Source organism: Pelodiscus sinensis, chromosome 10 (genome assembly GCF_049634645.1).
Source record: "Pelodiscus sinensis isolate JC-2024 chromosome 10, ASM4963464v1, whole genome shotgun sequence".
Lineage (NCBI taxonomy): Eukaryota > Metazoa > Chordata > Testudines > Trionychidae > Pelodiscus > Pelodiscus sinensis.
This window is the reverse complement of record NC_134720.1, coordinates 29,272,142-29,296,515: the sequence shown is the minus strand read 5'-3', so window position 1 is coordinate 29,296,515 and position 24,374 is coordinate 29,272,142. Positions and strand designations below refer to the sequence as shown.

The 24,374-nt window shown below is 42.8% G+C and overlaps 1 protein-coding gene across 2 annotated transcripts in view; it reads right to left on the bottom strand.

The window, feature by feature from the left end:
- The window catches only part of MME (membrane metalloendopeptidase), an 81,866-nt gene that overhangs the window by 7,568 nt on the left and 49,924 nt on the right, over positions 1-24,374 (bottom strand). For both annotated transcript variants that reach the window (XM_006123482.4, XM_006123483.4), the window contains exons 17-20: positions 19,432-19,490; positions 10,149-10,268; positions 9,212-9,345; positions 3,628-3,693 (exon numbers count right to left, since the gene is read on the bottom strand). In XM_006123482.4, coding sequence (XP_006123544.1) covers positions 3,628-3,693; positions 9,212-9,345; positions 10,149-10,268; positions 19,432-19,490 — 379 coding nt within the window. The remainder of the gene's footprint in view (positions 1-3,627; positions 3,694-9,211; positions 9,346-10,148; positions 10,269-19,431; positions 19,491-24,374) is intronic.

Sequence of the window (24,374 nt, the reverse complement as noted above, 5' to 3'; positions counted from 1 at the left end):
ATTCTACAGCAAGACTCCTTTAGGCATGCTCTCTGCAGAAAAAAGAGGGGCCCATGCCAGCATAGGAAAGAAATGCCAAGGCCAATTTGACCCAGCGCTTGATTCTCCTCTCACTTCAGGTTATGTCTAGACTGCAGACTTCTTTCAAAAGAACCTTTATGTGGTAGAGATCTTCCGAAAAACCTTCTTCCGAAAGAGAGCATCCACACACAAAAGTGCATCAAAAAAGCAATCTGTATTTTTCAAAGATAGCGTCCACACCGAATGGATGCTATCTCACATTTAAGCTGTGATTACTATGGATGGAATGGCCACCAGCGCACCTGTGCTTTTTCCTCTTTCCTCTTCTTTCGAAAGAACTCTCTCTTCCCCTTCCACACATGCCTTTTTCCAAAAGAGCTCTTTATTTTGGAAAGAGGATTACCATTGCTGGAAAAATCCCTCTGTTCTTTCGATTTACTTTTGGAAGAACGCAATTGCAGTGAGGATGTAAGTGAAGGTTTTTTGGAAAAATGGCCATTTTTCTGACAAAACTCTGTAGTGTAGATATACCCTCGGTTTTATAGGAGCTCCACGGAGTTCAGAATGTTACTTACTCTGCATTTATCCTGATATAAGTAAAATGAAAAAGAGACCTAAGGAATTCAACTGACTGACAGAAAATAAACCACAGTGATATCACTGTCTTAGTAGGAAAAGTGTAAGAGTTGGTAGCATGTCATGCCCTCGGCATTCAGAGGTCATGCGCCCTTCTATAGGGAGGAACGATAATGCACAGGAGAAGAATTGGGCTTGTGTGACAATAATTATAGTAAAAAATGCAAGACGACCTCCCCGTTTCAGCAAACTTTACATTAGTGAATATTTGATCAGATCCTATTTAACTCTCATGTACTCTCAGTGCATTTCTTTTCTCAGCATCACTAATTAGGGCTAGATTGTTTCCTGCTATGGCTTTTACCATGGCAGGGGACTTCTGGGAGATTCCCTTTTATCCAGGGCTTAAATTCATGGGGGCTGTGTCTACACTGGGCCACTTATTCTGGAAAATCAGCCACTTTTCTGGAATAAGCTGCGAGCTGTCTACACTGGCCCTTGAATTTCCGGAAAAGCAACGACGCTCTACTGTACAAAATCAGCCGCTATTCTGGAAAAACTATTCTGCTCCCGCTCGGGCATAAGTCCTTATTCCAGAACACTGTTCCAGAAAAGGGCCAGTGTAGACAGCCCAGTAGTCTTTTCCGGAAAAAAGCCCCGAACGCGAAAATGGCGATCGGGGCTCTTTTCCGGAAAAGCTCATCTACATTGGCCACAGATGGTTTTCCGGAAAAAGGGCTTTTCTGGAAAAGCAGCCTGCCAATGTAGACGCTCCTTTTCCGGAAAAACTGAAAACGGAATAGTATTCCGTTTTAAGCAGTTCCGGAAATTCATGCCAGTGTAGACACAGCCGTAGAATTTTCCCAGACCCTCCACTCCCCCCAAATGTGCTATAAAAACTCCAGGAGGGTTGAAAGTATTTGCCAGAGCTCTAGATGAATTTAAGCCCTGCTCTTATTATCTCTTTGTGACCAGAAAGGCTTGAACTTCCACAGAAAAGAGTGAGGAGCCATCTTCCAAATCTGGCAGGCCCTAGAGAACAAATCTGACCCTCAGTAGCCTGATGGCCTGATGTCATGTTGAATTATAGCGCATGAGAGCAGTATAGGGGGATGATGTTCATTTTACCCACCCCCTCTTCCTTTCAGACCACCTGGACCCTGCACTATGCAGAGTAAGGTCTGCTGGCTAGGTGCCTGGACACCAGTTCAGAGTGGACCGAGCCCTCTCTGTGCTAGGGCTCAAAGGGGCACTATCTGCCTCCAGAATGGTTAATGTATGAACAGAGACGTTGGTCAACTATTTAATCAGCTAACCTTCCTAGCTTAGTCTTTCCAAGGTGCCACCATCAGAGCAGCTGTGGGGGGAACAAGTTTCAGTTGCAGCAAAAATCACCATCGTCTCCAATTTCACACAATACACACACACACGTGTTATTTGTTTCCAAAATTCTTTGTCTTCTCTAGGCATGTCAGTAATGTTAAGTTATTTAATTAAATCCATAGGCTAATCACCACAGGAATTACGATAATTGTTTCAGTTACAAAGTCTATTGAATCAGAATCTGGTCTAATTTACATGACATAAATGTGGAGTAACTTCACTACCCTTACTCCATATCTAGACTGTAAGTGATCAGAATCTGACTCGTACCTACTCTGGTGTAAAACTGATTTTGTGGTGACAAATACTAACATTTCTTTATAAAAAAGAAAGTTTTCTCCAGTGAAAATTTTGAAAATGCAGGCCATTTTCCAGGTGGGAATTACGTTGATTTGTTAGTTTGTGTATTCTTTTTATTTTGAAAAGAAGAAAAAGTATTCATCAGCAGAAGTGATACAACTTTTCCCTGAACCAAAGATCTTGTAGAATATCTGTTGTCATCAAGTGACGCTTGCTCATTTCACATATTTCTAATACTGTGATATCACAGTAACTCTGAAGACACAGGTCCTTCTTGGTAATACTGCTGATTTGCTAGAATTCCTGTACTAGGTTTGCTCTGCCTCTCATTGACTTGAGGTAGGGCAAGGTCCTGTGTATTTGTGCTGGCTTGTTTGCACACAAATAGTCCTCTAAATCAGGGTTTGGATTGAGCTTATATCTAGCAGTATGGCCTACTAGCTCCTCTTTCCGAACTGATGCAGTTGATGTCTATATCTACAGTCCAAGAAACAATCATTCAGAGGTCTGACCTGCCCCATTGTCCCCATGGGTGCTATACTTTGTGTCAACATGGTGAAATATTTCACTCTGATCAAAGTAGAAAAGGAAAGAGAGGGTCATAAGGTGAGGTTCTACATCATCTGCTGTGACAGACAGATCATGGTGGTGCTGCTAGAATGGAACGGGGAAAGTATTGCCACTTTCCCATCTCAAACCCAAGAAGCCTTCAAGAACCTAGCAGGTCATCTGAGCACTCACCAAAGCATACCCTAGCACAAGCAGCCCATTGAGCAGACTGGTGTATTTGGACCCCAGTAAGGGGGGGGAATCAAGCCTTGAGAACAAGCGGGCCTGGATTTTGAATATCTGAGCGATTTACTGTGAAAGATGTCCCATGTGGGCAGGAGCTATTTTGTGGGTGGAGCTTGGAAAACTACTTTTTTTTTTTTCTGCCAGTCATAAACAACATGCTGGTGAAAGGATGTACATAGCCTTCAGGTCAATATGATAGCTCAGTCAGGTTAAAGTTTGTGTGACACTGATTCACAATATGTTTGCATTCTACACATTCTGTATTCCCAACCAGCTATAGTTAGAGAGAGAGCTAGAGAGATCTATAATGGACAATAATACATGAATGAGGCCTGGGAATAGAGAATCGCTTCCCCCAAAACAAGTAATATACTGAACAAAAGGTAACAAAGTTTCCATTGTTTTAGAAGCTGGCTAGATGTCAGAGAATCACAGTAAAGTGTTGCTTTGCCTTTGTCATATAAAAACCGCTCTCGTCAGGCACTTTAATACATTTGTTTCAACATTAATAATCTCAACTGTGAGGACAGAGAGAAAATGGATTTTTCTCACCTTATAAGCTTGTCTAACACCTCCGTTATCAGCAATGTTTTCTCCCAAAGTATTGATTCCACTCAGCTGCGAAGAGAGAAATGAGAAAGTTGAAAGTTTTCTCTCAGGAAAAGCTTCTTTATCTTAGGAATTACTGTGCTAAACTTTGGCATTTCTCTTATTTCTTTATTCACTTTGGCTTCCGCTAGTGTCTCAGGTTCCAAAGCAGAGCCAAGTGAATGGCAGAAGTTTCAAACAAGCCCCCCCAAATTTGAACATTTAACAGAAGATTACATTAATGCATCTGAACATTCTTTGCCTCCCTAGTCTCCAAATCCCACTTTCCACCCTTTCAATACAATGAACATTTTATGTCTCTCTTGCCTAGAGTTTCTGATGTCTGCTTAGTAATTTAGTCTTTCTTGTCCTTGGTGTCCTTAAACTCCAAGTTCTTCTCTCTCTCAAGCTCATCCCTTTTACTTTTGCTACTGTCCCAACTGTGGGTCTGGATAATTCTGTTGGGCTCAGTGTAGCTTTTGCCATCTGTGCTCATGGTCTCCAGGCCAGGGGTGGCCAAAGTACACTGGAAACTCCTGAAGCAGGGAAGAATCAGACTTCATGATGTTGAAAGAGACTGGAAAATCTGCTGGAACCTGACTAGGAATTTTGCTGGATATTAAGCAAACAGGATAGTCCCTTAACTTCATGTTCTAATCCATACTCTGGGACAGATACTCAGTGGGTGTAAATCAAAATAGTAAAACTAAAGGTAATGGAGCTATGCTAGTGGAGAACCTGGCTCTTTATTTTTATTGAATCCTAATCCAAAATTGCCTGTCATCTGAGGTCATAAAATGACAACTCATCGTTAGATTTAGGTCTGAGGGTGGATACAAATCAGGAAAAAAACTGCACTATTTTTCCCTCAAATGATTCTTTTAAAATGATTCTGGAGATCATATTGATATAACTATTAGATTGAAAATACCTCAGCACAGGAGTTCATCTCTTGCATGTTCTGTATGGTAATGAACCGACTTGTCAGCTGTCAACAAAGGTTGTTTGGGACACTACCTACTTAATAACCACTGAAGGTGCTAACAGCTCTCTGAGTGGCATCCTTCCTGTCTTGGGAATCTATCTACTGACTTAGATTTTTATCTGCTTAGGTTTAAGTACCCATTCTCCAGATACTTAATGATGCTCTGTCTCCCACCTCCTTCCCTTTTTCTTTCTCTTCCCCCTCCCCTTCCCCTCTCCTATTTATTTCGAGTTTTCATATCCCAAACTCATAACTCCGGTCATCTGAAGAAGTGGGATGTGCCCAAAAGCTCATGATACCATCTACATGTTTTATTAGTCTATAAAGTGCTACTAGACTATTTTTTTTCTGTAACAGACTAACTCGGCTACCCCCTGAAGCTCCTGAACAAGGGGACAGTAAGAATGAAAGATCCAACTCCTTATTCACCACTTGCAGCAGGAGGTTCCCTCCTATTGAAATTCTGCTCATTATACAAATAGCTTTCAGCACTGCTGAACACTGCCTGTGGTTATCTGGAGAAGTCCAAAACAAACAAGATAATGTAAGTAAATGGCCTTCCACAAGGGAATTGAGTACTATTGTAAACACCTTCCACACATTGAGGGTCCATCTTAACTGTATGCTTAGTTCAAAATAAGCTATTCCAGAAGAAATACTCCAAAATAGCGCATTTTGAAATAGCACGTCAATGCTACAGGGAAGCCTCAAAAATAGACCTAGGCAGGCTTCCCTAATGTTGACGTGCTACCTTGATTTAGAGCCCCAGGAGGCACTGGAGAGTAATTACTTTGAATGGCCCTGGGGAGGAGCTATTTCAAAATATCAGCAACAGAGCGTCCACACTACTGCTATTTCGAAATTGCCGTTTTGGAATAGGCGTTATTCCTCGTGGAATTAGGTTTACAGAAGTTGGAATAAGCCGTCAATTATTTTGAATTTATTTCAAAATAATGGAATTCCTGTGTAGCAGCTCGCATTGTTATTTCGGAATAATGGCCATTTTTCTGAAATGTTGCTGCTGTGTAGCTGCACCCTTACTGATTGTGACGGGGCAGACAGGCCCTGCACTGAAGGGCAGAGAGTAGCCCAGGCCCACCTGGCTGAGAAGGCCCCGCCCATCCAGCTCTGCTAGGCATGCTCCCAGCAGAGCCAGAATATAAAAGGAGAGAGAGCTCTCCAGGTAGGGAGGCAGCTGGGGGAAGGAGTAGGTCAGGCCGCACTCCCTCCGTGTTTCTGTAGCAGCTGATGCCAGAGCTGCAGCCTGTTGCCGACCCGGAGCAAAGCTAGGAGTGCCTGCTGGATTTCCCGCCGAGCAGGCAGGAGCAATAGTCTCTGCCTGAAGGGCACTGGCTGGGAACCGGTGGAGAGGGAGGGCCTGGGTCCCTCTTCTACTCTTTTCCGTACCCTGGACAAATGACTTCCTGGCCAGGAGAGGCTTTTTTTGGTGACTAGGCCTCAAGGGCTGTATATATCCTAGTAGAAGGTTATAGAAACTGGACAGAGGGGCCGACGTGTGGGGACATTATCTGGCGAGGCGGCCCCAATGCTGAGGGGGAACACACTCCTTGACACTGATCAACAGTGTTTCAGAGGCTCGTGCTCATTTGCTGTTTGTGACCTTCTTTGTGAAAGAAACAGGAACTCAAACTGAAAACCACATTAGTGCAGTACCAGTCTTTACAAGCTGTCTCCCGAGAATGCAGGCAGCCCAGCAGAAACTTCAGGTGAAAGAGCATTGTAACTCAAATTCTGAAATAGGAGAAACGCAAGTTTGGAACTGCAAAGACCCTCAAAGTCAACCCTCAGCCACATCATAAGCATCCAGGAACCCAGCCCTGTAACCAAAAACGATGCCAATTCTGCCCTCATATCTATACTAGCGAATTCATCACTGGAGCCAACAACATAAGCTTCCAAATCAAAAGGTCATTTGACTGCATATCCAGTAATTTGATCTATGCCATCAAATGCCAGCAATGCGCCACTGCTATATATATTGGACAAACTGGACAGTCTCTGCGGGAAAGAATCAATGGACACAAATCAGATATACGTAAAGGAAACATACAGAAACCTATTGGGGAACACTTTAATCTTCCTAATCACTGTTTAAAAGATCTTCAAATAGCTGTCTTGTCACAAACCAGTTCTACTAGCCAGATACACAGAGAAACATTGGAATTAGAGTTAATCTGCAAATTCAATTCATATGCTAATGGACTCAATTGTGATGACCGTTGGTTGGAGCACTAACAACTTAACAGCCGATGAAGGTGCAAACAGCTTTTTGTGTAGACTCCTATGTCAGGAAGGATACTATCAATTGACTTTGATTCTTATCTGCTTCATTTTAACTCCCCAATCTTCAGATACTTACTGATTCCCTCTAGCTCCCTGTCTCCCACCCTCCTCGTTTTCCTCCCTCCCCCTGCCCTTTCCCTCTCCTATTTATTTTGGGTCTGAGCTTCCTAAACTCTTAACAGTCATCTGAAGAAGTGGGCTGTGTCCATGAAAGCTCATGATATCATTTACATGTTTTGTTGGTCTATAAAGTGCTACCAGACCATTTGTTATTAAAGTCTTTCTAGTTCAACTAGCCTAGATTACTAGGGCATTTCCTGCATCAACATTTTTTTTGTGCTGTTTGGTTAGGAGGATGCTTTACTTGGTGTATTTTAGTTCGAAGGGGGTTCACTGGGGGAGTGTCTAGACTATGTGGCTCCGTCGACGGAGCCATGTAAAATAATTATTCGGCATAGTCAAAGAAGCGGGGATTTAAATAATCCCCGCTTCATTAAAATAAACATGGCCGTTGCGCTGTGCCAATGACCAGCTGATCCGGCACAGCGCGGCAGTCTAGATGCGGCGTGGTCAACAAAAGAAGCCTTTGTCGATCGCTCCGGTATGCCTCAGGAAACCTTTGTCGACTGTGCTGCTTCTAGACTGCTGCGCTATGCCGGATCAGCTGATCGTCAGCACAGCACAGTGGCCATGTTTATTTTAATGAAACAGGGATTATTTAAATCCCCGCTTCTTTGACTATGCTGAATAAAGTAATTTACATGGCTCCGTCGATGGAGCCATGTAGTCTAGACACACCCTGGGAGAAGTTACATGGGAGAAGTCACAGGATATGGCTGCTGTTCTAGTGAACCACCAAACTATGTGCAAACTCATGCAAATGTATGCATTCCAAACCTGGATTGCAGATACATAAGATTTAACAGTTATTTATCTACAGCTTTTCTGTGGTGATATCTGAGTGCCTCATAAATATTAATAAATTCATTCTGTCATTTTGATGAAATAGGGAAGTGATATTCTATTTTTACAGATGGGGACTGGAGGCAAAGAAAGTTTATGTGATTTGCACAAGATCACACAAGGAAATTGGCAAAACCAAGAATGTAATTCACATAACCCTGAGTCTTAATCCAGGCCTTTAATGTAAGACCTCTCCTCTATGAGAGAGCCACAATTCTTTGAATGCCAACTTTGCTTAACTTCACAGCCTGTGAATATATGCAAACTAGTTCGGACAAATTCATGAAGCTGTTCAAACTGAACTTTGAATGGCTCACAGCTTTGCTTAGACTCTAAGCAAATTCCAGATTGAATGAGTACAGGAGACTGCAGCAATGGAGGGAAAATGCAGGGGCAAAGACTGAATGGGCCAGGGAAAGTAGCAAGTCTAATGATTTTAGACTAAGATGTACATTACCTCCATCTCCAAGTAAATGAAGCCAAAAATATAGCAGACTATCTTTCCTGTTCTACCAGGAAGTTGAAGGGAGGAGGGGTTCATGGCCCAATGTTAGTGCATATTTGCAGTCTCAAACCATGGTCTTATACCAGGTGGAGGAGGGGGAAGGTGGTGGTTAACCCTGACTCTTGCTGGGATAGACAGTATGTATGACAGCTTGGAGATTTCGTCCACCAAAGTCTCCTTCCTCAGGTTTTCTGAGTGGGGATAATCTGGGCAACACACCAGAATAGCACTGCTCACACAAATAAGAATTTGTGGGGTTTGGCCCTAAACATTCAGGGTATGTCTACACTACCCCGCTAGTTCGAACTAGGAGGGTAATGTAGGCATACCACACTTGCAAATGAAGCCCGGGATTTGAATTTCCCGGGCTTCATTTGCATAAGCGGGGAGCTGCCATTTTTAAAACCCCGCTGGTTCGAACCCCGTGCAGCGCGGCTACACGGGGCTCGAACTAGGTAGTTCGAACTAGGATTCCTATTCCTATTCCGAACTACCGGTACACCTCGTTCTACGAGGTGTACCGGTAGTTCGGAATAGGAATCCTAGTTCGAACTACCTAGTTCGAGCCCCGTGTAGCCGCGCTGCACGGGGTTCGAACCAGCGGGGTTTTAAAAATGGCGGCTCCCCGCTTATGCAAATGAAGCCCGGGAAATTCAAATCCCGGGCTTCATTTGCAAGTGCGGTATGCCTACATTACCCTCCTAGTTCGAACTAGGAGGGTAGTGTAGCCATACCCTCAGTTTGCCTCATTCAAAACAACAATGTATGCACAGAAATTATGAATAACCTACATGTTGTCCACCAGCTAGATCCCACGTAAAGTTTCCATACTGGTATACCATACATTGAGACTGATTCTTAAAATTTAGTGCTGATTCTTGAGTCCACCAATCGATGAGGTCTCCATCCTCATTAAAATTTCTACCTGTAACAACATGTGCACAGATTGATGAATGTAAGAACAAGCTGATGAGGCAGTCCCAGAGGGCAATAAATATTACTTTCTCTGTTAGAAGAAAACACGTTACTGTGTAATTATCCATGCCACTAGGTGTTTCAGTAAAGAAGCAATCACAGAAACGGGAGCTGACAGCCAAGCTGGGCTCGTGGGCAAGGTGGTGGTAGGGGTGATTCTGTGCTCCCAGAAAGGGATGAGGCCTCGGTTAGAAGGGGGTAGGCCAGGGCAGTGCATGAGCCATGTTAGCTCCGGGCTCTGGGCCTTTAGAATACAAGGGGCTTGGGAATAGGCTGGGGGAAAAGCAGGAGCTGGAGCAGGGGTTAAACATCAAGAACAGGACCGAATTACCATACGGGTAGTGATAGGGAGTACCTGGGCCCATGCGTTAGTCAATTCCGGGTGTAGCCAAACCCTTGTGAGGGCCGACTTAGTCCCCAACCCCGAGCTGGGTGGGGCCCCTGTGCAAATGCAATGCATACACAGGGACATGAGGGAATACCACATGACAAAGGTAATGATAGGAGATGGTCAACAGGAGTGGGTGTGTAGGGTGGTTTTTGTACCCAACCTAGTTTACCCCGTAGTCCTTGGGAGAGACTGGCTGGGGTACGGGCAGGCATTGTATGAATGGAGCCAACAAGTCCCGCCAGGCCCTGACATAACACCATTAGGGCCAGTCACAGCTACCTTGAATGACTAAACTGCAAAATACGCAGTCCCTAATATAATGCTCTCAAGAAGGATTATCCAATAGAAACCCTGACCCTTACCATTGTCGTCAAATCCATGAGTGATTTCATGGCCAATGACCATACCAATGCCACCGTAATTCAATGATTTGGCTTGAGAGGCACTGAAGAAAGGTGGCTGCAAAATTCCTGCAGGAAAGACTGTAAAGGAAGAAAACACAATATACTACTGTTTCACTGTTACGTGCACTCAACTTTACTAAGTAATTTATTCATATTGGATCCCTGACAAGAAATGTACTTTATTACAGAATCATGTACATGAGCTTCAGCGAGGAAAGCAAACTGTTTGCCATCAAATACAACATCAAAGGTAAATATATTTCTATATGGGAAGCTGTGTGGGAACAGAAGATAAATGACCAAAAAAAAAAAAAATGGGGCAAAGGGAAACATCCCTTCAAACATTTGCTCAGGCCAAGTCTACAGTACAGTTGAAGGTCAGCTCAAGGTATGCAATTCCAGTTATGTGAAAATATAGCTGGAGTTGACATACCTTAAGTCAAGCTTCAGTGCCATCCTCACAGTAGGAGGTCAATGGAAGAAATGTTCCTATCAACTTATCTTACTCCTTGCGAGGATTAGGAGTTCTGGCATCAATGGGAGCACCTTCAGTATTTGATTTAGCGGGTCTTTACTAGGCCCACTAAATCAAACACTGGAAGATTGACTGTCACAGCGTAGATCTTTTCTGTAGTCTAGACATAGCCTCAGAAACTCACAACTGGTACTGGGTCTTCATTGTTATATGCAGCACAAAGAAGTAGTAGTACTTAGCTATTTGTCACTCGCAGACCACTCTAGCTAAGTTAATCAATCCTCACAACACCTAGTGATGTCAGAGACCACAACAAGTGAGTAATTAAATTATTTGACCAAGGCCCCACAAGTAGTTATGATCAGACACAAGACTTTATTCTTTCAGCAAACGATATGAAATGGTTCTGTGAGAACCAATATGAATAAGTTCCATGCGTATAGGGATGTAAAACCCTGTGTAACTAGTTAAGTATTAAATGTAATCTTTATCGGGTTAACTGATTGAAGAAGGGATAGGTGGGGGAGCACTCCAGCCTGGCTGGGCTGGAGTGCCCACCCCAATGTAGGCAGGGGCTGCTCCAGCCCAGCCTGCGTAGACCCTGCTTGTGGCACTCCTGAGCCTGCTGTGGACAGTGGTTGCTCTAGGAAGGCTGGAGTGCCCCTGTGTGTGGCAGGCACCCTTTAAGGGTGATGCTTACTGGTTAACCTTTCACATCCTACATGCATAAGGGAATATTTGGGCCAAAGGGGATCCTTTCAGACAGTTCTGTATTCATTTCTCTGAGCCATCAACAGAGAAGCAATTACAAAAATAAATAAATGAATAAATAAAATTCATGTTTCGATTGTGATGTTTTCTTTAACTATGACTCATTAAAAATCTTTACAAACTTGTTTCCCTCGAATATGAATTAGAAAATTCTGTTCTGTTTTGTATTTGAGGCAGATTCTTGTTCTACTGGGGCTCTCCAGACTACAAGGGGTTAATTCCTGTTGTAAATGGTAGGGTTGTGGAACTACAGTATAACAGGAGTGGGGAATTAGTAGACAACTTTTCCACAGGGAGAATAGAGAAAACAGACTCATTCAGTATTTTGCTATAAATCCTAGATTGGTTCACTTTCTTCCTCCAGATCAGGGAGGAGGAATTAGAAAATATTAAAAAGGCAAAATAAAAAAAACACAGTATATGTCGATTAATGCTGCTTACTATGAATAATTAGCAAATTGATATATCACCTTAATTTTTCTTATAGAAATAATGTCCAAGGGCTTTGATATTAAATATTTTCAGGAAATGCAATAGAAATGGCAAAGGCTGCATCTAGACTGGCATGATTTTGTGAAAAGTTTTTGTGAAAAGTTTTTTTGTTAAAAGTATTTGTGCAAGAGAGCGTCAATACTGGAACGGATGCTTTTGCACAAAAGCATCCGTGCCAGTGTAGACGCTCTCTTGCGCAAGAAAGCTCTGATGGCCATTTTAGCCATCGGGCTTTCTTGCGCAAGAAATTAACTTGGCTGTCTACACTGGCCCTCTTGCGCAAGAAGGCTTATCCCTGAGTGGGAGCGTCAGAGTATTTGCGCAAGAACCACTGATTTTGTACAGTACAAAGTCAGTGTTCTTGCGCAAATACTCACGGCCAGTGTAGACAGGCGGCAAAATCTTGCCAGTCTAGATGCAGCCAAACTATTGACACAGCAGCAACTTTGTGGCAACTATTGGCAAAACTGGACAATATCAAACAAAGCATCAGCTGATTGTATTCCTATGGAGACATGTGACAGAATGCACACCTCTATTCACAGCCTATACACTACTGTAATAATATTTGTACAAGGCATGCCTTGTGAGGTGTCATCTGAAAACTCATAACTTGCTGATCAGAAATATGGTAAAAATGTGTGCAACAGCATTATGTGTAAAGTTATAAACTTCCCCCTTTATGATATTAAAATACATGTTCAGATTCACATAGCATCAAACTGACTTGTCTTGAACAAAGGAGTGTCTGTTTACCTTAGTTTGCATTTAACCTGTAAACAGAGTCATCTAGCAAAAAGGGAGAAACAAAAGGAAACGTTCATGTGAGCATACGCAGATGAAAACCCCCCAGCAGGGAACATCCTTACAGATAGACTCTTTGTTTCTTGGGTCTCAGCTAGAAATGCTTTTCAAGAGGGGGACTCAAACTATAAAAGGAGAGGCAAAGACCCCCAAAGCACATCTCTCTTCTCTCTCTCTCTGTCCATCTCACTCATTGTACCCGTGGGATCCTGACCTAGATGTTGGTCAGTAATATTGCTGGCAGCAAGTGGTGAGAAACTTTGCTTGGATCTAATATAGATTGTTAAATTAGGCCCTTGACAGTCTTTTATCTTTAGTTTTATTTTAACCTTTTCTAATTCTTATGCTTCCTCACTTGAACTAATTTAAAATCCATCTCTTTGAGTTAATAAACTTGTTTTATTGTTTTTTCTGATGTGTTGAAGTGTCCAGGTAATTCCATTTAAGGTGGCAACTTGTTGTATTTTATTGCTTTAAAGGAATAAGTGACTTAATATATTTGGCCTGTCCAGCTGGGCATTACAAGACACACATTTCTAGGGAAAAACCTGAGATGGGGAGTATGTCAGGGTCACCCGTGTAGTACAATGATAGCTGGTGAGAATGTCAGGCTGCAGTTACACGAATGTATCTTGGGAGTGATCTGCACTCTGGAAAGCTATTTGTGAACAGTCCAGGTTGGAAGCTATAACATGCAAGCACTGGTAGGCACCCCATATTGTGGGGCAAGGATGACATAGCTCCCCAATGGTCTGGATAACAGCCAGAGGAGGCTACTCTCAAGATGTTTGCTCAAATCCATACATAACAGCATCGATGACTAGAGAGTGGCACCTGTAAAGCCCTCGCTTGGACAGGACCAGGAATGGAACCCACATCACATGAGTCTCAGCCCTCCTCCACCATGTGAACCATAAAAAGATCCTCTTTTTTTAAAATCCCATGTATATACTGGGGCTGGATGAAGGAAGACCCACGCAAACTTCTCACGGTTGGTTTCGTTCTTATTCTGTTAGGGTATGTCTACACTACCACCCTAGTTCGAACTAGGGTGGTTAATGTAGGCAACCGGAGTTGCAAATGAAACCCGGGATTTGAATTTCCCGGGCTTCATTTGCATATTGCCGGGCGCCGCCATTTTTAAATGTCCGCTAGTTCGGACTCTGTGCCCGTGGCTACATGCGGCACGAACTAGGTAGTTCGGATTAGGCTTCCTATTCCGAACTACCAGTACACCTCGTTCCACGAGGAGTAACGGTAGTTCGGAATAGGAAGCCTAATCCGAACTACCTAGTTCATGCCGCAGGCACGGAGTCCGAACTAGCGGACATTTAAAAATGGCGGCGCCCGGCAATATGCAAATGAAGCCCGGGAAATTCAAATCCCGGGCTTCATTTGCAACTCCGGTTGCCTACATTAACCACCCTAGTTCGAACTAGGGTGGTAGTGTAGACATACCCTTACTGAGTTCATGCTCTGTCAGATTCCTGGACAGCCTGGGACTTAACTTTTCTGCCTCCAGGACTATTAGTTCAGTTTGTTTACCCATCTGACACCCCATCCACACTCATGCTAAAATGGATTTTTACACATTTTCTTATCAGAGTTACCGATTCAATGACTCCATTTAGATAACAAAATCTGGATTTCAATAGGGCCTCGGGTAACTCTAGTTTCACCTTCTTTTTCCCATATACCCATCAACAGAAAGGGTTCTGTGGTGTGCCTCCTGAAGGGCCGTAGCAGTGAGCTATTCCCAGCAGTCTCCTCCACAGCCAACATTTTAGGCTGTGGGCAGCCAGCAGATTCATGGTGCTCCAAAAGTGCTGGGGAGGAGTAGGAAGTGTGAGACTCCAGTTCCTCCGTGGCCACATGGGGGAAAAGTGACAGAGGCTGCAGGTTGCCCACCACTGGAATCATGTGGCCCACTCACCAGTCTGGGTTGCCCATTGCTGGCTTAGGGAAAATTCTCTTTAAGGCAGAGTGCCTTCCAGAAGTCCTTCTGGGACTATGTAGAACCATACCACCCCAGCCCTTAGCTGTACTGAAGCTCCAGAACAGAGCCCTAAATTCTCTAAGCATGGTGTGGAAAGCTCTGCTTTAGAAGAAATCTCCTTAAATGTTACTAAGCTATCAACTTTAAAGATCATGCTGCTTTAATTATAAAGTGCATGACATCGCTCAAGGATGAGATAAGAATCTATGGCTCATATTTAGTGTCAGTCATCCAAACCATGACTCCTGTTCCACTGATTACTAAGCAAAAGCTATTTTAAACAAAGCTGTGTGAGTAGAATTTTATACTGCATGTTGAAAGATACTTTCAAAATGTTTATTTGACCTCAACACCACTGGCCTTATTCTGCAGCCTTACCCAAGTACAACTGGTCAGTGGAGTCCATGGAGTTTTGTCTGTGTTAGGCCCTTACTGTGGTTATTGCATATTGCCCATTGCTTTCTGTTTGTTTGAACTCTGATTTCTAGTTAGATAATTAGTGTGTGGCACTTTTGCTTTGTTTACATTTGGGTGAGCATGCATAGTTGGTTTCAATCTGTGTGGTTTGAACTCTATCCCTCCTCATTTCATGTTGAAAAAACTCTACTATGGCAAAGGGGCACTCACTTGATGCAGTGCAAAACTGCAAATTTCACGATTTCAATTTAAAGACAAAAATTCACTGAGATTAACTGGAAATACTTGAGAGCAAACATTATCTGAGTTTCAAGTGTGGGATGAAACCCGAAAACTGGTGAGTATGGCATAGTTTCAAATCTTCATGCAAATATTTAGCACAATCCATCTAATCAAATATTGTAATTACACTTCAGTAAATAGACTATAAAGCAGTTTGTACTAACATCACTAGTGCTTTTTAGGTAGGCTGTTGTAAAACTAAGAAAATAGCTAGAGGAGTTGACGGGCCCCCAGAAGACATCTGCATACCCCCTTGGGTATGCATACCCCTTATTGAGCACCACTGTGCTTGGGTAGCAGGATGTGCTACAAAATCAATTTGTTTTTGAATATGAACAGAAAATTTATCCCCTGATGAGCCTCACCTACATATTTTAAAATGGAAGTGTTTGAATAGGTAGCAGGTTTAAAACAAACAAAAGGAAATATTTCTTCACACGGGCAGAGTCAGCCCATGGAACTCCTTGACAGAGGATATTGTGAAGACAAGGGCTTTAACAGTGTTCAAAAGAGAGCTAGATAAATTCACAGAGCTATTATCAGGGCTCGACAAATAATACAATCTACTCGCTCGTGGCAAGTAGATTGTAACTCAGAAGAGCTGGGTTCAGGCGATCTGCGCATGCGCAGATCGCCGGACAGCATGGCTGGCAAGCGGGGCTCACCATGGTTCGGCGAGCCTTGGCTATTATCCAGGATGGGTAGGGATGGGTGTCCCTAGCCTCTGTTTGTTAGAAGCTGGGAATGGGCAACAGGAAATGGACCATTTCATGATTCCCTGTTCTGCTCATTCCTTCATGGGCACTTGGCATTGGCCACTGTTGGAAAACGGGATACTGGGCTAGATAGACCATTGGTCTGACTCGGTATGGCTATTCTTGTGTTCTTATGTTGTGGTGTCCCATATGAAGCAAGGTACTGCACAGGGGCACCAAGATGAAAAAAGCAGAAATAACAGGCACTTGTATTGAAATAGACACAAGGGTTCAGGCCCTCTTCTGCACCCACCTAGGCAAAGCAGGGTGAAGGCATTATTAGGGTGATAGTTAGTTTCTCCACAACTTCAATACAGGCTGGGGATGTTCTTACTTGCTGCCTAAGGCTTCCAGAATGCCCCACCCATCCCAGTCTTCTTCCTCATCCTCATTGGCGCTGATGTGCCCTAGCCCTCTTGCACGAGGGGTTGTGGAAGGAGGCAGAAATGCTGGCTACATCTGCTCTGCACCTACTGCAGCTTTTTCCTTGCTGGAGGAAACTCCAGCAGGGGCCTTATGAATAATTTCCTGAATAGTGTAAAGGGAGCAGAATGGAGCAGATTCTGTGCCCCAAGATCTTCCACCTGTGAATTAAACCAATACATAAAAGTAAGGGCACAGCAGTAGGGCTGGGATTTGAAGTTCTGATATTGCCACTCATCTCTGGATGTGCCACTCATTTCTGGAGCTCCGTAACTCAAACTAAGATATGCAATTTGAGCTTTGCAAATTGCGAGTCTTATTTCAATGCTATTTCGAAATAGCTTATTTTGTCATTTGGTGCTGTTTACACAGTGCCAAATTTCAAAATAAAGCACTATTCTGAAATATCCCTTACTCTGCATAGAATGAGGTTTACAGGGACATTGGAATAGTAAGCCCGAAATAACAGGCATGCTGTGAAGAGACGGGATAGCTATTTTGGGATACTCCGAGAACAACGAGAAGTCCTGTGGCACCTTATAGACTAATAGATTTATTGGAGCATAAGCTTTCGTGGGCAAAGACCCACTTCGTCAGACATGCATTTGACGAAGTGGATCTTTGCCCACAAAAGCTTATACTCCAATAAATCTGTTAGCCTATAAGGTGCCACAGGACTTCTTGTTGTTCTTGCAGATTCAGACTAACATGGCTACCCTTCTGATACTTGGAATACTCCGGTATCCCGAAATAGTGTTCCAGTGAAGACGTATCCTGGGTGGCAGAGGGGAAGCCCTTCAACTTCCTGTACTTCAATGTTTCTAAATTTCTATAAAATAAGGATAATAATACTTACTGCACCTATGACATAGGCATATTATGAAGAATAACTAATGTTTGTAAATATGCTCCACTCATCTGAAGAAGTGGACTGTGCTTATGAAAGCTCCTGATATTATATATATATCGTTAGTCTCTAAGGTGCTAGAGAGCCACTCGTTTTTAAAGTTTTTTTAAAGTTACGGACTAACATGACTACCTCTCTGAGATTAATGTTTGTAAAGAGCTTTGAGATCTCTGGATGAAAGCGTCTGCATTGGTGCCAAGTATGTTGTTGTCCTATGGGGGGTAGGAGCTCGAAGGTTTTCTCACTATTACTATATTATCAGCCATAGGCTATTTTTCTTCAATCATAGGCTATTTTTCCATATTTAAAAATAATTTGTCATCTTTTTGTTGTTTCTCTTCTATTTTGAAATTATGTATACCCATGGCAGGTCTTGATAGTCAGACACTGCATGGTTTGTAGCTATACCCAAAAGTGTTACTAAAGCTCTCTGATTATTACTGTGTCTTTTTCTCTTCTTTAAGCTGTTTTTGTACTGGGTTTAATCTGCCAGGTTGATATTTTTGTTTGTTTTTGCCCCCAGTACAAAAGAAACCAGAATTAAATAAAGATGAAACCTGTGACAAACCAGGAGCTTTGGGTCATCTGACAGATGACACATGTTTAACAAAAACAGGAACCAAGGAGCCCTTAGATTGAACAAGATTTTAAAGAGCCGTACTTTAGAGAATGTGCATTATGAATTCAGCTTTAAGTAAAATAATGACACGTCTCTTGAGCCTATTCCAGTGTAAACAGATCTTCTTACAGGCTACAGTGAGCTATACTCATATTTCAAGATGATTTAACATAGGACTGCATTCTGTTATCTTGCCAAAAGGATATTTCTCTCAGAGTATCCCTATTGATTAGAAGAGAATAGTCCCAGGAGAGGATACCTCTCCATGAGCATAAGGGTGGGAGATTTATGCCCCATAATGAGGACATAAAGGGTACGTCTAGACTACATGGCTCTGTCGATGGAGCCATGTAGATTTGTTTGTTCGGAAAAGGGAAATGAAGCCATGATTTAAATAATCGCGGCTTCATTTAAATTTAAATGGCTGACCTGCTCTGCCGATCAGCTGTTTGTCGGCAGATCGGGGCAGTCTGGATGCTCCCCTGTCGACATGAAAGCCTTTTATCGACCTCCCCGGTAAACCTCATCCTACGAGGCATAATGGGGAGGTCGATAAAGGGCTTTCAGGTCGGCACGGGAGCCTCCAGACTAGCGCGCTGAGCCGACAAACAGCTGATCAGCTGTTTGTCGGCTCAGTGCGGCAGCCATTTAAATTTAAATGAAGCCGCGATTATTTAAATCGCGGCTTCATTTCCCTCTGCTGATCAGCCTAATCTACATGGCTCCATCGACGGAGCCATGTAGTTTAGACACACCCAAAGAGAGTTGTTAAGGGACTGTAAGGACTCCATTCAGTAAGTCCATACTTGCATTATTCATCTGGGAGAAATACTCTGTCCCAAACAAAGGCAGAGTAAATTGGTTTTGTGTGATGGAGCTATGGAGGAGTTGTGAGGAACAGAATGCACCCCTACAGACAGAACTCTGGGCAGCTCAAGCTACTGTCCCTCTGTTACGGCAACTCCTGTGCCTCCCCTAAGGCAAGATTTGTGGCATGTAATCTTTGACCCACACACCACACTTCTTTCCTTTCCACAGCTAAAGTCCAAGCTCTCTTCCTTGCTGACCTATGCAGAGCTTGCTCATTTTCCAGTTCTTTCATGCACAGAAGATGTGGAATCCTCATCTGCATGTGAGAGCGTCACTATCACCTACTCCCCAAATAATGAAACCTCCATGGTTCTGCCACATTGAGGGCCTTTTTCAGTCCAGAGGTTACTGGGTGCATTTCACTTTCAGGGTATAAAAACTAAAACCAGGCTTTTAAAACTTGTACCTCCAGTGTGCTAGCAAATCTTACCTATCTGGTTCCTGCTTGCAGAATAAAAGGCATTGACGACAGCAGCCCCACTTATCCACCTATAGAAAACACACATGAAGTCTAGTTAGAAATACAATTAACAGAAATCTCAACTGGGCATGGGAACAGACCTGGAAAATGATCTTCTCCTTCACCAGTTACTGACAGTATTTAGATTTCCTTTTACTGGCACTAGAAAATTTCACTGGCAAAATAGCAAACACAAAAACATCTTGATGAATCCAGACCGAAGATCTTCAAGTAGTGCTATATACAAGTAGATTATTATTATTTCAGAACATTTATGATTCATTAAAATTGTGTTTATGGTCCTTATAAGTCAATGTTTTCAAAATCTGTCATCAGCTATAAGTCCAGAAATGTAGAGAGCGGATCTAATCCTCTCTCATTGCACATGCATAAAAGGCCCTCCGAGGTCTAGAACCCAGTTTTGTACAATTACTAACCAGCTAGCTACTCCAGACCACCTCCCTCCCCAGCAACTGTAACTAACCTGTGCTTCATGGGGGACCCAGATCATGGAAGCTACGTCTAGACTGGCATGATTGTCCACAAATGCTTTTAACGGAAAAGTTTTTCCGTTAAAAGCATTTGCAGAAAAGAGCATCTAGATTGGCATGGACGCTTTTCCACAAAAGCACTTTTTGCAGAAAAGCGTCCATGCCAATCTAGATGCGGTTTTGTGCAAGAAAGCCCCGATCACCATTTTCTCCATTGGGGCTTTTTTTGGTGCAAAACAGTTTTCAGCTGTCTACACTGGCCCTTTTGCGCAAAAGCATTTCCGGAAAAGGGCTTTTGCCCGAACGGGAACGTCAAAGCATTTGCGCAAGAAGCACTGATTTCGGACAGTAGAACGTCAGTGCTTTTGCGCAAAATCAAGCGGCCAGTGTATACAGCTGGTAAGTTTTTCCGCAAAAGCAATTGCTTTTGCAGAAAAACTTGCTAGTCTATATGCAGCCGGAATGTTTAACCTGGACAGACTACAGTCCTATAGCTCCTGATTGGCTCCCTGACCTAAATCAATCCAAGGGGTGTTCCAGGCAATGTTTAGGCAACAGCCTTCTTCCATGGCTGCTATGATTGGTCTGATTCTTGCTTTTGAAATCCTGGCTTGACCTCAGCATGATTTGGACTCATGGACTGACTCAGATTTTGACTATGAACTCCCCCTGCTGCTCCCAGCCCTGAATTTGCCTGACTGACTCTTGGCCCTGACTGACCTCACTGGAATCCTGACAGGGCAAATCTTCCAATCAAACCAATGAGAAGTGTACCTCTGTAAGACCACAGCACGGAGTCCTTATTTACTATTAGAGTATTCCTGTCTAAAAGGAACTGAGGCTGCAGTGTGCTAAGCACACTGAATTCCTTTAAACTGAAATCAATTTGCTTTACAAGCATTTCAGTACTGCTCCTCACTGTATCTTGGGGCCTCATAGATGAACTATGCTTGTGAGGTAGGAAACTATTATTATCTCCCATTAAGAGAAATGGAATTGCAGGCACAGGGTCATATGGGAGGGTTGTCACTGAGCCAGGTTTTCTTGGCTTTCTGTCCTGTGCCTTAAGCACATGACAATCTCTCCTCCCCTTGTAGGGTCAGGCCAACGCTATGAAAAATACTTGAAGTCTGGGCCATTTTTTACTGCCTTTCCCTGGCACTCTGCTTAAGATGATTTTCTAAGCTAACACCTAGAACTAGACCTTAAGTGAAGAAGCATCTGCACTATCAGTATGGCACATGTTCAGCTCACACTGTTGAAGCTAAGGGTGATAGTCACACCTGTACAAAGGGCCAGAGGAGACGTATGCATTAGCTAAGTCTTATTGAAGAGCTGAGACTACAGGAACATAAGGGGTGCATGGGACTTCTGCTGGCCCACTGCACATGGGTTTATTTATTTAAATAAACTGTTATTTAATTGCCCAAATAATCTCTTGATGATAAAGAACTAACAGGGGCTATTGGGCTGGGAAGGTCAGAATGGCTAGGTGCTCACTACAGAAACATGGAATAATTGGCAGAAATCGTCTGTCTACTATCAACTCAACAGTTGTATTCCATGATGTGAAAATCATGAGACAGTTGTCCGACTTTGTGATTTCACTAACTGAAAAAGATTAAAAGCTTCAGAGGAGTCGCCGAGTTAGTCTGTAACAAGAAAAACTTAAAAAAACAACAAATAGTCTAGCAGCACCTTAAAGACTAACAAGATATGTAGATGGTATCATGAGCTTTCCTGAGCAAAACCCACTTCTGGTCATCTGAAGAAGTGGGTTTTGACCACAAAAGCTCATGATACCATCTACATGTTTTGTTAGTCTATAAGGTGCTACTAGACTATTCTTCATTTTTTAAGTTTTTCCTGTAAAAGTTTAGTTTGCAGAATCAATGTAGATACAAAACACACCTAGAGGATTTTAAAATTGTTAGTAAGAATGGTTTCTTGTACCGATGTTTTTCATTGTATGTATTGTTCATTTATGTTCTGTTCTGTGCATGGGCCAAGTAAAGACCTGATGTAATGCCACTGACTTCACTTGAGTGAATCTGGCTCTGTAGACCTGATTCTGTGTCTCACTGATGATACATTTCAGGAATACATTCACTGAAGTCAATGGAGTTATATTAATGTGAGAAAGGTCAGGATCAAGCCCTGTAGCTTGACTTAATGAAGGTTGAGACATTAGAGGCAGCATTCAGCAATGTGTAGGGTCTGGCTTATGGTAAGAGGATAGGTTTTTGCTTCACATCAATACAAGCTGAGCCTATATATTCCAAGCCAGAATATAGCCCTAATTGCTTTATTAGGTTTATGAAATAGTCTTTAATATTCTACCTGAAGTTTTCCAAACAGACTTTGGATTAGTAGGATAATATTGTTAATGGCCTATTCGATAATAGTTCTTGTGATAGTGTCTATCATCTAAATTACAATAAACAGACTGTGTGAAAGATCAGCTATTCTGTTCATGCTTCATGTGTTACACTTAGAGAAATTCTTGATAAAATGAATACTGAAAGTGAATATATGAAATCCTTTAGGCCTGATTCTCCTCTCACTTACTCAAGTTTTGTCCACTGACTTCAGTGCAGTTAGTCCTGCCTGATACACTGACTATGTCTTCCTTAGAAATGCTGCAGCTACTCTGCTGTATCACTTCAGTGTAGACACTCACTGCAGCAACAGGAGGTGATCTCCCATCACTGTAGTAAAGGGACAGTACTCAGTCCATGGAATAATTCTTCTATTGACCTAGCGCTATCTATGCAGGGGTTAGATCTAGGATTGCCAGATGGTTTAACCAAAAATACCAAACACTCTCCTTCTCCCTCCCCCCCCGCCAAAAAAAAAATCGGGGAAAAAAAAGGGGGAGATCAAAGTTGTTGAGCAAACATAAATACATTTAAAAAATCCAGCGTGGCCCCTTTAAGAAATGCTTTTGAGGCTTTTTGGCCCTAACAGACTGCTGGAGGCCGTCTGCCATCTTGTTTTCCTGCTCTGGGCCAGACAGGTTCCCTGCGGAACCAGGTAAGCACCTGGTATTTTCGCCTCCTGGCCAAGGGAAAACCAGAAAATACTGGACATTTTAGGTATCCGGTATTTTCTGTTTTTTAAAACCGGACAGGAGATGAAAATACCGGACTGTCTGGGTCAATACCGGATACCTGGCAACCCTAGTTAGATTGGCTTAACCAGGTCACTCATTAGCGCTGAGCTAATTTTCTACTGGAGACCTGGCCTAAATGCATGAACACACTACAAGCACAACAGCAACACAGCTGCAGCTACACCACGGTAGCATAGACACTTGCTACAGTGACAGGAGGGGTTTTCCACTGTGCTAGTAAATCCACCCTTGAGAAACAGCAGCTGGAAGAGCTCTTCCATCTACCTAGCAGTAACTACACCAGGTCATAGGTTGGTTTAACTCAGGGCTACCCAACATGTGGCTTGCGGCCCATTTATTTGTGGCCCATGGAGCGGTTTGGGTTTCCATGGGGCTCAACATGTGGCCCACAGGTGGGATCCTATGAACATGGCTTCTTCTGGGAACATGATCCACAATGGTGAGTCAATATAATGGTTTTCTTTTGACATGTGTTTTAGTAGTTACATTCCTGGATTGTCATTGCTCATTAAAAGTTCTGTCATATGGGTAGAAATTGGGTAAATATTGCCTTTTATTAGTATCAACAGAACTGACTTAAATGGGGTCTGCATGTTGTATAGTCTTGCCTTAATCTTTGTATTCATGCCCGTCAGTGTGAAATAAGCTATTTGCATATATTTGCCTGTATATGCAACCTCACTTAAGTTGCAGCCCTCGGCATGTGCTGTGAGTATCATTATGGCCCCCAGAGCTTCCAAAATTGAGTAGCCCTGGTTTAACTGTTTCTCAGGGGGTGTTATTTTTTCACACCTTTAAGTGACCTACTTACTTCAGCCTGAGTTTTAGGTGTAGACCAGGCCTTTGTAAGAGCATAGGGACAGACCAAACTTGATCCAGCCTAACACTTCTAGCTTGGACAATGAAAGCTCGGTAGTGAAGATAGACGAGAGACAAGGCAGCCATTGCAGTGGGGAATAAACCATTAGAGTAATAAGATGTGAAAAAAGAACAGTAAAACCAGTAATTGTGATTGTTTATCTTTTGCTGTTATATATACCCTTGATTCTGTAATTTCTGCTCCAACTCATTTGATGAAGTGGGTTTTACCTGTGAAAGCTTATAATATAATATATTTGCAAGTACCTAGGGGCATTACATCAAAATAACACTAGAAAATTACATCAAAATAACTTATTTCACAATAATAACTCCCAAAATAATAATTTTGAAATAGCATGTTCACACTATAGGGGAGCCTCGAAATTAGTCCAAGACAGGCTACCTTAATGTGGAAGTACTACCTTGAC